The sequence below is a fragment of the Pomacea canaliculata genome, linkage group LG5 (assembly GCF_003073045.1).
Source record: "Pomacea canaliculata isolate SZHN2017 linkage group LG5, ASM307304v1, whole genome shotgun sequence".
Lineage (NCBI taxonomy): Eukaryota > Metazoa > Mollusca > Gastropoda > Architaenioglossa > Ampullariidae > Pomacea > Pomacea canaliculata.
In genome coordinates this window covers 24,735,023-24,749,891 of record NC_037594.1, presented here as the reverse complement: position 1 = coordinate 24,749,891, position 14,869 = coordinate 24,735,023, and the positions used below count along the sequence as shown (strand labels likewise).

The 14,869-nt window shown below is 36.3% G+C and overlaps 2 protein-coding genes across 3 annotated transcripts in view; one reads left to right on the top strand and one right to left on the bottom strand.

Annotated features, from left to right (window-relative positions):
• Positions 1-737: 737 nt before the first annotated feature.
• LOC112563648 (drebrin-like protein) lies at positions 738-10,597 on the bottom strand. Of its 2 annotated transcripts, XM_025237847.1 has the most exons (12): positions 10,441-10,597; positions 10,018-10,073; positions 9,522-9,634; positions 9,185-9,259; positions 8,676-8,816; positions 8,292-8,456; positions 7,478-7,597; positions 6,485-6,565; positions 6,132-6,241; positions 5,491-5,861; positions 3,786-3,920; positions 738-3,232 (listed from the first exon to the last, which is right to left on the bottom strand). In XM_025237847.1, the coding sequence occupies exons 1-12, from the start codon at positions 10,521-10,523 to the stop codon at positions 3,096-3,098; spliced, it is 1,587 nt and encodes a 528-aa protein (XP_025093632.1). In that variant the 5' UTR covers positions 10,524-10,597; the 3' UTR covers positions 738-3,095. The 2 variants fall into 2 exon arrangements, with proteins under 2 accessions (XP_025093632.1, XP_025093633.1); XM_025237848.1 differs by lacking the exon at positions 7,478-7,597.
• A 7-nt stretch (positions 10,598-10,604) lies between these two features.
• The window catches only part of LOC112563647 (rho-related BTB domain-containing protein 2-like), a 28,667-nt gene continuing 24,402 nt past the window's right edge, over positions 10,605-14,869 (top strand). The window contains exon 1 of the mRNA XM_025237845.1: positions 10,605-10,685. The gene's annotated coding sequence lies outside the window, so the exon portion shown is untranslated. The remainder of the gene's footprint in view (positions 10,686-14,869) is intronic.

Sequence of the window (14,869 nt, the reverse complement as noted above, 5' to 3'; positions counted from 1 at the left end):
CTCATCACTTGGGTTTTCTTTCTGTTGACCTTTAAGCCAGTCTTCTCTGCTTCCTCTGGTGAGCGATCCGGTGGTGCAACGGTTAGCGCCTGTCACCAATACAGTGAAGGCTGGCTGCCCAGAGTTCATTTCTTGTCTCGGGCACGCTGTTCTTTCTCTGCACGTGGCATCTGTTTACAGGGCTGGCTGCCTTGTCATAAGATAGCCTCAGTTGCTGGCACGGCGTAAAGCACCAATTCCCCGATTCCTCTGGTAGCTTACTCAGTTTGGTTTGTGCATGTTGTTGCTGATGAGATAGGAGACTAATGTCATCTACAAAGTCTAGGTCTTCAAGATGTTTGGTGAAGGTCTACTGGATATTGGTGTTGTTGTCTTGGGTTATCTTGCGCATAATCCAGTCTATGACCATCAGGAAGATTGTTGGTGATCATATGCAACCCTGTCTTACGTCGGTGTTCATTATGAAAGGTTTAGTGAGGTTATATTTCTTTTAGAAGCCTAAAATCTTTCCTGCAGATTTATTTACGTTTGATTTTTGTTCTAGTTTTTTTACAAATGATGTCTGTTTATTCCTTTTACACAAAAGGTCACTAAAAGTGTGCACAAGAGCACGTGCTGTCATAGGTAGTACTTTTGTTTCCATATTAGATTTTACAATGGTGAGCGCTGAAATGTGTAGACATCTATATATTTAATAAAGATTTCCAAAACTTGTAAGATCAGTTTATGCCTCACAATTTTTGATTTCAACTATCTATTTTAATAAAAATACAATTATTCTCGTCACATCAAGCAGAAAATCAAATGACATCTGTGTTATCTCACATTTTCAATTTTCCCAACTCTTATCTCGTATCCAGACCACATGCTGTACAACAAAGCCACAACACCACAGTTGATTTTTTAAAAAAGGGGCGTGTGTGAATATATTCATATTTATATGGAAATAATTGATGCAGTTGATGTTCATGAATTTACCATGAGGTATACAACATGGAAACAAATGATAATACTTTGGGACAAATTGCAAAGCAAGAGCCACTATTTTTGATCCAAAGCTCCCCCTAAAATGCAAGTTTCAAAAGGAAGAAATCCTCAAAAATGAAATTAAAGGAGTAAATACAAAAAACATTTTTCATAATTAACAAATATGAACAGAAATATCAAGAGAAGTAACATGCAATATTTGACTTATACAGTCTAAAACAATTTCCAGAGTTCATAAAGTAAGCATAATATCCATTTAAAGGCACTGATCGCATCAGTTGTGATGAGCTCCATATGACGTGCAGTGGTGACTGTAGTTACAGATTAGGTGGAATAAAGCAAGTGCAAAAAAATGTAGAAGCAATTAAAATGGCTGTCACTTAAAATGACAAAATCTGTCTGTAATCATACAAACATTTATCAGTTTTCGCAAGAATGCTCATCAACAAGGGCCTGCATGGGCACAATAGTTCATTTACAAAACATGGGAATGAAAATGCTAACTGCAGATTCACTGATAAAGTGAAACAGTGATATGACTTTGGTATCATTAGTCCCAACAAACTTGTGCAGCTACTTACAATCCTTCAGTTTTACTTCCATAAAAAAAAAACCACACACTTTCTACATTGTCGCAAACACTTGATAATATTGCATACCTGATTCTTTTTTAAATCCAAAAAAATGTGTGCAAATAATTTACAAATGCATTAACAGTGCACAGGTAGTTGTCCATGCTACTAAGTGACATAATTCATGGTCATCAGCACCAGTTTTTAAATAGTAATGCTGTTTTATGTTTCACATGATAGTCTTAGGGGAGCTATGTTTTATGACTCCACTACTGAAAATTTCAAAAGATAAAACAAAAGCAAAATTATACCTTTAAGAGTAGCAAGAGACTGAATTTGTGAAGCCTTACAGGAACATCTATATACTTTTATCAATGAATTTATTAACAAAAAAATTAATTTATTTAAAGTAAATGACAGAGTATTCCACATAAAAAATTTTAAAAACCACCACCACCAGCTATATCTTCAAAACATCAGATAGTTCATAAATAAGTGCAGTCATGCTTAGAATTGGGTTTGTGACAAAACTCCATCACAAACAGGTGGTTCCTATCAATGACCATACTGCCAATGCCAGGCAACGATGAATAAGAAATACAAGGCATTCTGTAAACACTTTCATACAAGTCTGGCTTAAAATTCTTCAAAACAAGCATAATAAGGCATGCAATAAGTAGCTCTGCCCAGTAATGCCTAATGCTATGAGTTACAGGACCTTTATAGCATTTTACCAAATATTTTCAGAAGAAATGTGCATTTTTATGTGACACAGCAGAATTTATCACATTCAGCTCTTGTTTTCATCATGCACCAGGCCCATTAGTTATAAATTAAAAGGGCTTTGGAATTTTGTTGTTTTTCTTACTGAAGAGTTTGAACAGGTTGCTATTATTTCCCTAAAAGTCTGACAAGCAGCCAACAATGCTGACTTCAGCTTTCATTAAAAGGCTGAATGAGCACTTGAGATGTCTACACTGTCATAAATGTTTGACAGTTTAATGGTTGTCTATATGATCAAGCTATAAACTATGCTTACAATCCATTTTAATTACCATTTAAAACACGATAAATCAATGAATAAAAGGAAAAAGATATCAGGTTGAAGTAACCATTATTTCCATAAATCAATGCAATATTCTCTCCATAAACATTCATTTACTTGAAAGGATTTCATTTTTACCTAAGCATTTTTTTTTAGGTCAGACTAACCCTGCTATTTCAAGTCTGTTTAAAACTATTTTAGGAAATGGAACTCTGCCAGGATATCAGCATAGTAAACTAACCTTATTTAATAAAAATTGATTTTCTACATTGGGATGTTCCTAACTTAAAAAAAAGTTGTCAAATGGTTGGGAAGGTACATACATTACATCAGCATATACTTCACATAACTATGCACATAAATTATGATCTGTGAACCAGTTAAACAGTATGTTCTTCACCACTCTAGATTCACTCAGTTTTAAGTATTCATTCAATCATGATGCAGTGCAGTCTACAATCAGGCAAACATAAAGCCACAGCACTGCTTTATCAAATGAGTTCCACATAGTTGGATGGAAACATCCCATAGCTCCCATCAGGTGCAAACCCTTGCCACCAGCCTTCATCAATCTGGTCTATGTTTGTGATGATGTCGCCAGGGTCAAAGGAAATCTCTGTGTCGTCAGCTACAAGAGAGATAATTACATAATGATGGAAGAGATAGTACTCGGTTTTCACATGATACAAACTGAACTCAGAAAGAATAATAATTATAAATGTTTATATGTTTATTTATAGAGCATCCTACTCCAACAACAAAGGCAGATTCAAGGTGCTTACAAAAACAAAATTACAAGAGCACACACTTATCAACTGGGATCAAATAAATCTTACTGACCATCATTCAAATCATAACTACTTGCTCATCATCTATCCCCTATCTCACACACACACAAGGTGGAGTACCCAGAGAAAACCACAAGGGTCAGCCACGTAAACAGGTGTCACATTCAGAGAGTGGTATATCTGAGCCAAGATATAAATCAACAGCACAAATTCTTTTCATCATTGATAAATTGTTAAGAGTACAATAGTGACCTTTGACTGTGAAGGAAAAAAGTCTGTTACAAGATTTACCTTATACAAGTTCACACATTTAGGTTTAACTGTGTTTGTAAGCTCATCCAGTAGCAGACGTGTTCATTCATACATGTCCATGCACACACATGCAGTACTCACTAGCTTGATAGTCGTACAGAGCCCGTGCACAACTGCCTTGGCCTTCAGTACTGGTCACATTGCCAGGCGCAGATGGGACGTCTTCTATCTGACTGGGCTTCTGCTCTGGTGGAGAGAAGTCTTCTTGTGGCTGCTCTGTTAAGCCAACAAAAGTACAACATCCAAAATGTCAGAGCAACAGATGTAAAACAACAACTTTAATTATCCTCCAGGACAATTATAGTGGCTCAGCTGCTAACAAGTATGTAGCTCAATATGCAGAGGGAGAAGCCAAATAACCCAGTGATTAGTAAACTTGGCAAAGCAGAAGATTGCCAATTTGAGGTCTCATCTGATTTGCAGCTGGAAAACTCACTCTGCCCATCTATCAGCTGCTTTAGAGCAATAAGTACCTCATTTATCAGGAGAGGTAAAGATGGCAGAAAGGGTCATTCTCTATATGTGTCCTTCTAACTTTTATAAGAGAAAATTGCAATAAAACAGCACTTAATACAGTCATTCACAAAGGTCAGATGCAATAATGATATTACACACCTAATCTATAATAAAACCTATGATAAAAATCTTTCTTGAGTCTTGTTAAGCAACAAGCATGTATGTGTGTGTGCATGCATTAATATAGTGTTCTTGTGTATATGATTTGCAATGCAGCTGAAAACAACAAAGTAAATGCAGAATACAATTTCAGATATGCTTGTCGAAAAGTAGACTAAAGTGATATTTTGATCCAAATTTAAAGATAAAACTTTTTAAGCAAAAATATCCACACCTAACAATTTCTGTGAGCAGAAAAAAGAACTACTATGGAAGGTCAAGTTTTATTATCAGCAACTAATGTAAACAACTATGATAAAGATTCTGTAGTTATTTTTGGAAAAAGTTTTTTCTTGATTTTAATGATCTGAATGAGAGATTATAACAATTTAAAGATATAGTAAAGGTGAAAATTTTAAAATGAATTAAAAAATATTCAGGTCTGAAGCACAGAAGTAATCACATAAACAACTATAATAGCAGTTATTTTTAAAAGTCTTTTTTTTCTTGATTTTAAACTTTGACCATGAGCTTGTCTTGTGGCAGAAAATCTAAAAATTTAGCGAAAGTTCCAGTTATTAATACATTTTTAATGAAGCTATTGTATATTTATAATGAGAGATTATAGAAATTTAAAGCAAGATATAGTTATGGAGAAAATTTTAAAATGAATGGCCAGAAGGATAGAAGTAATCATGAGTATGCTGAATGTCACAATGTTATGCAATTTCCAATAAATCTGTGCATATACCGTAAGACAAAAAGATAAATAATTGTTTGGATTTAATAAAATATATAGTGCTTTAAAAAATAAATACACATAAGAATCTGACTGATGGAATCTTAAGTTCTGAAGCCAGTAAATTTCAGTAAGGGAAAAATAAAAAAACAAACCATATTTTGTTTATTGTAGAACTTCTAAATTATTAAATAAATGCAGGCCATTTAAAAATGGTACCACTGTTGATTTTATTAAGCATTTTCAACTTACAACAGTGAAATGGTTATAGCGTGTAATATTCCTCCTTTTTCTATTAGTGAGCTATTAGTACAAACTTTGCAAAAAGCATAATTAGCACCCTTTTAGCAAATTCTAATGAGTGTTAATTTCCTGTGATGCAAACAGACCTGCACATTTGCAGCTCTAAGGCCAGAAAAACTTAACACTAACCATCCCAATTTTGTTCCTCTTCAGCCTCTTCTGAGTTCTGTCTTGCTGGCAAGCCCTGCTGAAGAAGATTTCGACCTTGAGGCACCTGCGGCACCAGTTCAGTTGGCCTCAAAGGTGGTTCAGGCTCATAAGCTGGTTCTGGTTCAGGCTCATAAGCTGGTTCTGGTTCAGGCTCATATGCTGGTTGCGGTTCAGGTTCTGGCTCCACTTCATAAGGGGATGTTTCAGGAACATAATATGGTTCCTCCTCCTCAAATGGGCTGGAAGGTGGTATTTCAGCTAACGGCTCAGACTTTGGAATCTGGATTGGTTCTCTTTTGGGTGGTTCTTCTGGTTTCTGTTGTTGCTCCAAGAAATCGGATTTGATTTTCCTGTGGTCACAGCAATCCACACTTATGAGTCACACATTTGTGAACAAACATGTTCTAAAATCCTCACATGCATTGATGTTGTAGGCATATTATTTCAGGTGCAGTTTTCACGACGACAAACTTAAGCTTCATCATGTTTATAGAATTTTTATGTGCAGCGCCATCAGTGCTCTTTGTGAAGTTATTCATAGTAATGAGAGTGTTTTACTGTTGCTATAGTGTTACTGATTACTATTGTTATCTAATGATAATAGCTGGTTGTGATTTGACCTTGGTGGTGGGGGTGCTCTCCTGGCATCAGCATCAGGTCTCTCAACTGATTTTTGCTTAAAGAAATCTCTGGCACTAGAGGTTGTAGAAGAGACCAAAGAAGAAGCTTCCTAAAACATAAAATGTGTAGAATATGATCTACAAATTATCACTGCTTCTGTAAATTTGGGGAACACAACTGTTTTCCCATTATAGTTTATAAATTCACCCAGAAAAACAATTGATTTCTGATGGGGAAAAAAATAACCAGAACCATGCCTGATAAACTCAAGTCATGACTGTTGACTGAAAATCTGACAGATATATTTTGCACTTTTGTTTTACCTCTTTCCTTAAAAAAAAGTTCTACTTACAGCTTGTCGTTGTTTTCTCATCTGGTCACTACGATGCCTCCTTTCTTCTTCATCATGGTAGGAGTCTTTTTGCTGTCTGTCCTGGAAAGTGAAAGTACGCTGACAATCAGTTGCCCAAGTTGTACTTCTATGATCTTTGTGGCAGACACCAAAATCAACATCACAGCTTTCACAAGACCACCTCAACAGATAAGAGATGATATACTAACATTTTACAATAAACTTAAGTTTCCCTGTTACAAAAAATTTTCTGCACTTTAGTCATGATTCATTTTTGTAAAAAAAAATTGATAAATCAAAGGCAAATTCTAGGATTATTTTTATCATACTCTTTTTATTTCAAACAATGAAATGTAATTTTTCAGCTCAATGTTTGACTGTAAGTTAAAAGCAGAATAGGTGCAATCTCAGAACGTAGTAATAAATATAAACATCTCAGTTATAAAAATTTAAAGCATTTACAGCTAGTTAAATATCATGCCTTCAAGAGCAACAGAACATAAATTATAAGAGATTTAAAAATTCTTCAAAGGCTATAACATAAGAACAGGAAATCTAAGCCTGGAACTGAGGTGAAAGGAGCAAAAGCTAAGGGAGAGATTTTTGTGGTTGCAGAAGTTGGATATCAGCACTAAGGAAAAGCCCAGATGTTAGTTTGCAAAGCTGAGAAACAAAGGTATGCCTGAAAGAAAGGTTCCCAGGGTTAGGGTTAGGTACTAAAAATAATCTCCAAACAAAACTAGCTTATACATTAAAACGTAAGGTTCATATTATTTTATCTGGATTAGCAGTTGTAGCGACAATAGTAGAGGTAAACTTTAACCAACAGCAAAAAATTACAAGCTGATAAAATAGTACATAAATTAAAAAAAAAATAGATACCAAAGTAAGCATACATAAATCAGACCTGAGAACAACCGTATTAGCAAGTCAGCCAAATAAGAAAATGATAAGCCACTGCCTTTGTGCAAAAATCATTTTTGTGTTGTTTACCCAGCGTTCTTTTTCTTCTGCTTGTCTTAATTCATTAGCTTTGGCTTCTGCCTGTTTCTGCTGTCTTACTGCCGAAATTTTTTCTTCCATCTTCTTGTCTCGATCTCTTGCTTCTTGTAACTTTTAAAGAGATAACCACACAAGTAGTCTTAAGGGGGAAAAAACTCTACATAAAATACTATTAATGCTTTAATTTTGGACATCTCCTCCCTCTTACAAAAGACATCCAGCAAGATCTACAGATATACATACACATGCTGCTTATGCAAGTGTACCATTCACACACACATAAAATACCCATCCACATGCATACAAAACACATCCACATCCACACAAACACATGCTATAATTTTCATGGAACGAGAAAATAAATAAATCAGAAAGACAAAATTAGGATTTGGCTATATGTAGGTGATTATGTAGGACAAGTGGTTAAATATACTGAAAGATCATTCATTATCAAGGACAGTGCAAAGGAATGTTGTGCAGAGGATATGGATTATGCTAAGATATAATTCACAGTTTCAATTGCTGATTCTTCTTATTATGCACTTTTGAAAATGAAAAAATAATATGTGACCTTCCTGTCTTCATAATACTTTATTGTCGCAAGAATCATTTACGCATTACACATTACTCAGTAATCTTACTGACTGAAAATATAAAATATAGTTTAAAACAAGAATTTACAGCTCTATATAAGTTCTTTTTCACTATCAATTTTATTTTTAATTAATAATTTGAATTCAATAAAACTTTTAATTTGACAGTATTATCCTTGAGAATGCTTTTATGCTTATAAAGACAATCCTACTTCTCTCTCTTTCCTCTCTTGGTCTAGCTTCTTGTTCTCTTCTTCTGTTCGTTTTGCCTCCAGCTCTCGTCTTTTTACCTCCTCCTTTTCAGTCTGTGCCCAGAATTTATCACGATTTTTGGCATCGATTTCTCTGTTGGGCATGACTCTTTGGTAGTTGGTGCCCTGCATTGATTGGATCGTTGGTGCCACAACACCAAAAAGCACTATCATCAATACAAGGCTTTTGTATAGCAACTGGCAAAGTTCTCAACAGAAACAAACATTAAAAGTTTGTATTTATGTGTAATTTAAAAAATTGTGAAGTAAGATTTTTTTCTGGCACAAATTGCTGCAAGATATTAGAAATGCTGATGACAAATTATGACAGCTACTATAACTTACCACAGGAGCTGGAGCATCTATAGGCTTTGCTTTTTCTTTATGGAAACTGTAGTTGGCACCTGAAGACTTAGCCACTTTCTTGACAATGTCATCTTCATCAATGTCAGCATCTGTGCGTGCATTAATGGTAACATGTACCATCTAAAACAGAATGAGAAATATATGCAACATTCTGCTAAGATAATTCCTGAGTATACTTTCTATGCACGGAGTTAAAATGCTGGATAAAGAAATTTTTAGAACTAAACCAGTCCAGAGGTTTCCTGCATCCAAACACTTTTAGTATAAACAATCCATTCACTTATGTGCAGAATGAGGGCAGGGGCCTTTCCAATCAAAGCAACATTGTAAAGATATTCTTTTAATTATTGTTATAAACTGAAAATAACTGCATATGCCTTCCAAGTTTAAAGTGGAAATTAAAGAAATGTTAAACAGTGTTCTTTCTATGCAATAAAACTGCACATAGACAGAGAAACTGAGTGAAATGTGAAGCTTCTCCAGTCAACCTTCAAAAAAGCCTGAATGTCCTTCAGATGTGTGGCATACTTCAATTTAAATGAATCTTGGGCACCTTCTCCTTGCTGTTAAAAAAAGTAAACACTAATTAATAAACTTTCAATGATTACTGAAGAACAGATGTTGTAATTTGCTATCAAAAATGTTTGAACTCAAAAACACAAGAATAATTTAAAAACATGTTCTCACTATACAAGAGAGATCAGATAATACAGTTACGTTCCTACCAATACCTATAAATCAGTTTGTGGCATCTATAGTACTGTCTAGTAAAAGAGGACTGACTGCCAACATATATGTTGATATAATCTTTAATGAACAACTCACCCAGTTGACTAGTACATATTTTGGCAGATCCGTGTTTGGATCAACTACTCTGCAATAAGCATACTGTATGTGGCCACTGTTTAGTTCATCTGCAAGTTCTTGTATCCCATTATCTGCAAGAGAAAAGGATATTTCTACTTCAGCATATAAAAGAGTACCAAGAATGACAATAACCTGCTTAACAAAATGAATATTTTGCAACAACTCACAGTAGTACCTGAAAGAAATGCAGCACCAGCTTTTGACAAAGTGGCATTATTAAAGTACTGCTGGCAGCAGCATGAGCAGAACAAATTTTACCGACACATATAACAAAATTTATAAATTCTTGTTCTGTATTGGAAAAAGTGGGTGTTCGCACATTCAGTCTCCAACTGTCGCTTAACTTACTAAATGAAAATATAAAAACCAATTTTAAAAATCACTGTTTTAGGAAAAAGTGCTCATGACATTATAGTGTTTAATATATCTAAATCATAAAAAATTGCTGACTTGCCTCCTGTTTCAACAACCTTCAAGGCAGTGGTAGATCCTTCATAGCCAAAGATAACCCTGTGTTATGAATATACAATATTAAATTGATTTCTGTCTCCATTCCTTCCCCCTCTTCCTCCCATACTCTGCGCGTATGCAGATGACCCTCCCATCATCCATTTGATTTAGGGGTTCCGATAGTGCAATGTGTATTGTTTGGACAAATATTTTCGATCATATGTGCAACAGATTTCTACAGCATAAACTTAGTAGCAGAAGGAAAATATTATTATAATAAAGTAAAATAACAAATATTTTAAAGGAAGTTTATCTGTGGTCATCAATGCGGAAGTCGCAATCACTGCAACATTGCTTTTCTTGTTATTTCTGTGTACTATCCTTTACATTTTTGCAAAAGATTAAACCGATGTAACAGCACGCTTACCAATTAGTACCAGAATTATCGCTGACAACATCGTTGTAAGCTTTTAGCAGGGAATCTTTATTTTTCTTCAAGTCGACCGCCATCCTTCCTCCCACTGAAAGACTACCGCATGTGCTTTACGTCATCACAAAGACTTACACAGGTTTCGATGACGTCGCCTAGTTGTTGTAGGAAGTACACAGCTGACTGTAAACAAAAAAGGCGTGCGAGGCCACCGCTTCCCAGGCTTGCACAGATCTACACTCGTGAGTGCATATATAACAATCGCATTTAGCAGTTAAAGATGTTGGGATGCAATTATTGTTCCTCTTGTTATTTTTTGTTATTAAACTACTTTCTAGCTCAAAATTACAAACCGATGTGATCGTCTGCTGGACATGTGCGTAATAAGCAGATCATTAGCAGTGGCGCATTTTACAATGTTTTCCTTCTTGTAAGCTAACAGAGTCCATTCTCAGAAAGCCAGTTGCAATATTTCTGTTTTTGACTCTGTTATGCAGAAGTTAGGCATAAAATATTGAAGAAAGCTGTATATGGATTCCTCCCATACCGTTCCAGAAATAAAGAGAAGCATCAGGATGGTATGTACGACGATGCATGCAAAAAACTAGGTCATAGGTGCCACTAAATTAGGTCATAGCTCCACGTATCTGAGTGTAAAAGACAGCTACAAAAACAACGTTCCACAGGAAAAGTGAACCAATGGGATTGTTCTTTTACAAGATTAGTCCTAGGTAATATATATAACTACTTCAGTATAGTCACTTGATAAGGATCAGTCTAAATGATTCAAATACATGTTCACAGGAATTATGGTCCTGGTAGGGGTTTCAGACAGAAAAGTAAGAGTTAGATAAAACATAATCAACCAGTTCTCCAGGCTAGAGAGATCCAGCTAACAACAGGTTATAAAATATTCTGTCAAAACAGCAGTAAAGGGTTGTTTTAGAAATATTTATAGAGGCTGACCAGAATTACCTGACTGAGAGAAAGAATGAATCCTTAAATATTGTCAAAACCAAACTAAGAATTTGTTGATAGAATGTACCTCCAATGTAAGCACAAAATCAAATGTAGGGCAGATTAATAAAGCTGGCCATAGGCAAGCAGGGGTGGAAGATGTTTGTTGCTGCCTTACCAGATCCAAAAGGTGTAACAGGATTGTAAATGAATAAAATGAATGAGTGATTGCAAGATGTAGCAGTTAGTAGGTTTTTTGCAGATAAGAACCTATTCTGAAAGTAAGCTTATATATAACTGCATGTAAATTGTTGTTTTGTGGAAAGGTTTTCCCACATCAAGGTGGTTGGATATAAAATATATTGTCATACATATGTATATAAATTTAAATATATTTTACTATATATTGCAATTATGCATATGATTATTAATAGACATGTAAGGTCCTTACCACCTATAGTGTTGTCATTCATCATGCACAAGAATGTCATCTTCTTAGTAGTACTTTATTTGCACATGTGTTCAGCGAAGTGTTTTCAGAATGTGAACATATGGTGAAATTTGTGGAATCTGTTTATAGAAATGCAGATGAATGTCATTATATTAAAATAGAACCTATTCAACAAGGAGATGTAGTAATAAAATGTTATTTAATATATGCATGCAAACCTATGAGTCATCAGTGGGACAAGGCAGAGATTGAAGTACATCTTCAGACAATAGTAAGGATCGCATGAGTTAAAAGGTTATTTCTGTTACCACTAACTAGGATGCAGTTTCATTTGTGACTTAGCATTTTAAACAACTACTGACCACAGCCTACTCAAGACTCATAACCTGAAACAAAATCTTTTAAGTCATCATTTGATAGCCAAAACTATTGCTTGATTAAGTCATGAAGAGCTTGGTAGACTTGAGTCCATGTAGTCAAACCAAGTGATATTTTATGTGGCAAGCTCAGAGGTTTATAAAAGTTAAGAACAGTAGGGTCATGGTATGGACAAGGCGTATGCATCACATTCATGTCTTACTGAACGTTGTCATACGCAGGCCGCACAAGGGGCCTAAAATCTCTCTCCTCCTCCCTCCCCACTCTCTCTCTTTTTAATCTCTCGTTTATTCATTCATTGACTGATACCGATCGATGGAGAACACATAGACGCGACAGCAAAAAAACATCCTGCGTCACTCAAGCTTATCTTGAGCAGCAGTGAGCAGGTCCTGCACAGGACGACCAGTTCACTCCATATTCGCAAACCACTTCTTCCTCTGGACGCTACGGTCGACCATCCTCCCAGGTACCTTGAAGGACAGTCTTCGATATTTGTGCGTTATTTTGTTTCAACACAAAGACAAACTTCCTATATGCCTTGTTTACTTTAATATATATCCAACACAGATTCTGGAAGGGGAAAGACATATAACCACATTAGCTGACCTACTTCGAATCCTAACATAACCTCACTCCCCCACACACAAACGTTAGTCACCATATCAGTCATTGACCTTGGACTAAATTAATTTAAACGGGATGACATCCTTGGCAGCTAGGCGTGGGAAGTCATCCTCGCTAGCAGCTGACCCTGCATCCCAGAGCGTTCGAGTATCATGTTATCATCCTTCCTGCCCTATAAAGATAGCACCCACGCATTTCGACCTGCATGGTTGATTCGAAGGAAAAAAAAGTATTGTTTACAAGCAAGTTTGGGGCCGACTTTATTAATAAGTATTTGACTTTTTTTCACGCTGTCAGGAGATATGTTAGACAGGATGGATTAGACATGCAATTTATTCCAACGCTAGAGCGAGATGTGATCTGGCGGTGGACATTAAACATCACTATTCTGCACCTCTGACTATGGCCAAAAGAAACGTGACCCTAGTACCCTACCGTGTCCCAGGAACCCCATCTTCCAACCCACATCCTTACCCCTCTTGTAGGGGCACGGCTGCTTTGCCGTGATATCACGTTATTTTCTTGCTCGGCCTAAATTTCCTTCCCCCCAGCCCTCGTCACCATTTCTATTCCCCCCCCCCCGCACGAATCACCCCTTCACCACAGACCAACCGCTCTCACTCATTCCTGGCACAAAATAGAGCACATGGTACGCTACTCCCAGCCCCTACCCTCTCCCTCCCATACCGAAAGACCGTTTTACTCAACGGCAGCGGCGAAGCGCTGTCTGCCGACTACAAACAGACCTAAAGACTGCGGGGTGACGGAGCCAGAAGTTGTGTTACTGTTACCTCCACAGAAACAGAGATTTATAATACTTTCGTTGCACATATGATTGGGTGTAACTCCTCCTAGCTGTCGGCTTGCAAGAAGGCCTTGCTTCGGGACCTAACTGCCATAGTCCATTTCCGAAATTAAATATTGAATATATTAGATATTTTGTCTGGACGTCCCGCCGTTGACCGCGTGTCCCGCCTGCTCATAAAATGTCCAGCTTTTATCTAACAAGTTGATCAATGTCCCGTTTATATTTAAAAATCTGATTACCGTACATTGATTCGCATCCGTGCCTTTGGTTTTGGCTTTTTCCGGTCGCCGTTTGATTAATAATTTCAAATTTGTCTCCTAGTTTACCGCCTTTCGGGGTCCCTCTCCCCGCTTTTCGCTTTTTTCGGCGCTCATTGTCGGTGATGACAACAAGATCGGCATGCGTCTCACTTTCGCTCCCGAAACGTCTGGTCACCTTATAAAAAGGGAATAATTGTTTTTTCTTCTGTCTTATGACTCATTTATACAGGACGAGCAGCTGAATGCAAGCGCTACTGAATCAGAGAATAGTTCGCTGCACACATTGAGACAACAGAATAAATCAATGTCATGCGTTCGTAGGTCAGGTAATACAATACGTATGCGATAGACGCTAACGTATAAACACACTTGGGGTGCCGCAGACTCAAAAGATACCCTGGTTGAATAGTACAAGCTTTCCAAGTGTCACAATATGAAGAGGTAACAATTTATAAACAGATAAAATATCCCTTAAAAATACAAGAAGTTTTTAAAATTTTTTAAAATTGACCTATTAAGTCAAGCTCGAAATACCCAGAGAACGCCGTTTGAAATACATTTCTCCTTATCTCCAGAAATGAAGTCATTTCTTATGACAATAATTATTGAAATAATATTATATTTCTACCAAAACCTGTGATGATTTGCTGAGCCCTGTTATCATCTCTGATGAGCCTAGCAATAGAACCCACGTTGAACTTGCATAAAGAATTACTGCCATAAAGCTTTTTGTAGATACTTGACTCGTGGAACATCCTGTAGATATGAGTTAACAGCTACTACATTTGTACATAATTTAAGCTCTCCGTTCTCTTTTATGTCATACCCTCTTATTGCAATAATCTTGCATTGTCTTCCCACTTTTAGGACAAGAACTAGAAAAAAAAAAAGGAAAATAAAGAATTGTCATTGTCATTGTCGTTATATCTTTTCTTTTTCCAAAAC

Excerpts from the sequence above, each read along its gene's own strand:
- LOC112563648 (XM_025237847.1), bottom strand. The coding sequence starts at position 10,523 with ATGGCGGTCGACTTGAAGAAAAATAAAGATTCCCTGCTAAAAGCTTAC. Across the intron at positions 9,635-10,017 it reads GAAGGTTGTTGAAACAGGAG|ATAATGGGATACAAGAACTT; the intron begins GCAAGTCAGCAA and ends TTTCTCTTGCAG. Across the intron at positions 9,260-9,521 it reads AATATGTACTAGTCAACTGG|CAAGGAGAAGGTGCCCAAGA; the intron begins GTGAGTTGTTCA and ends TTTTTTTAACAG.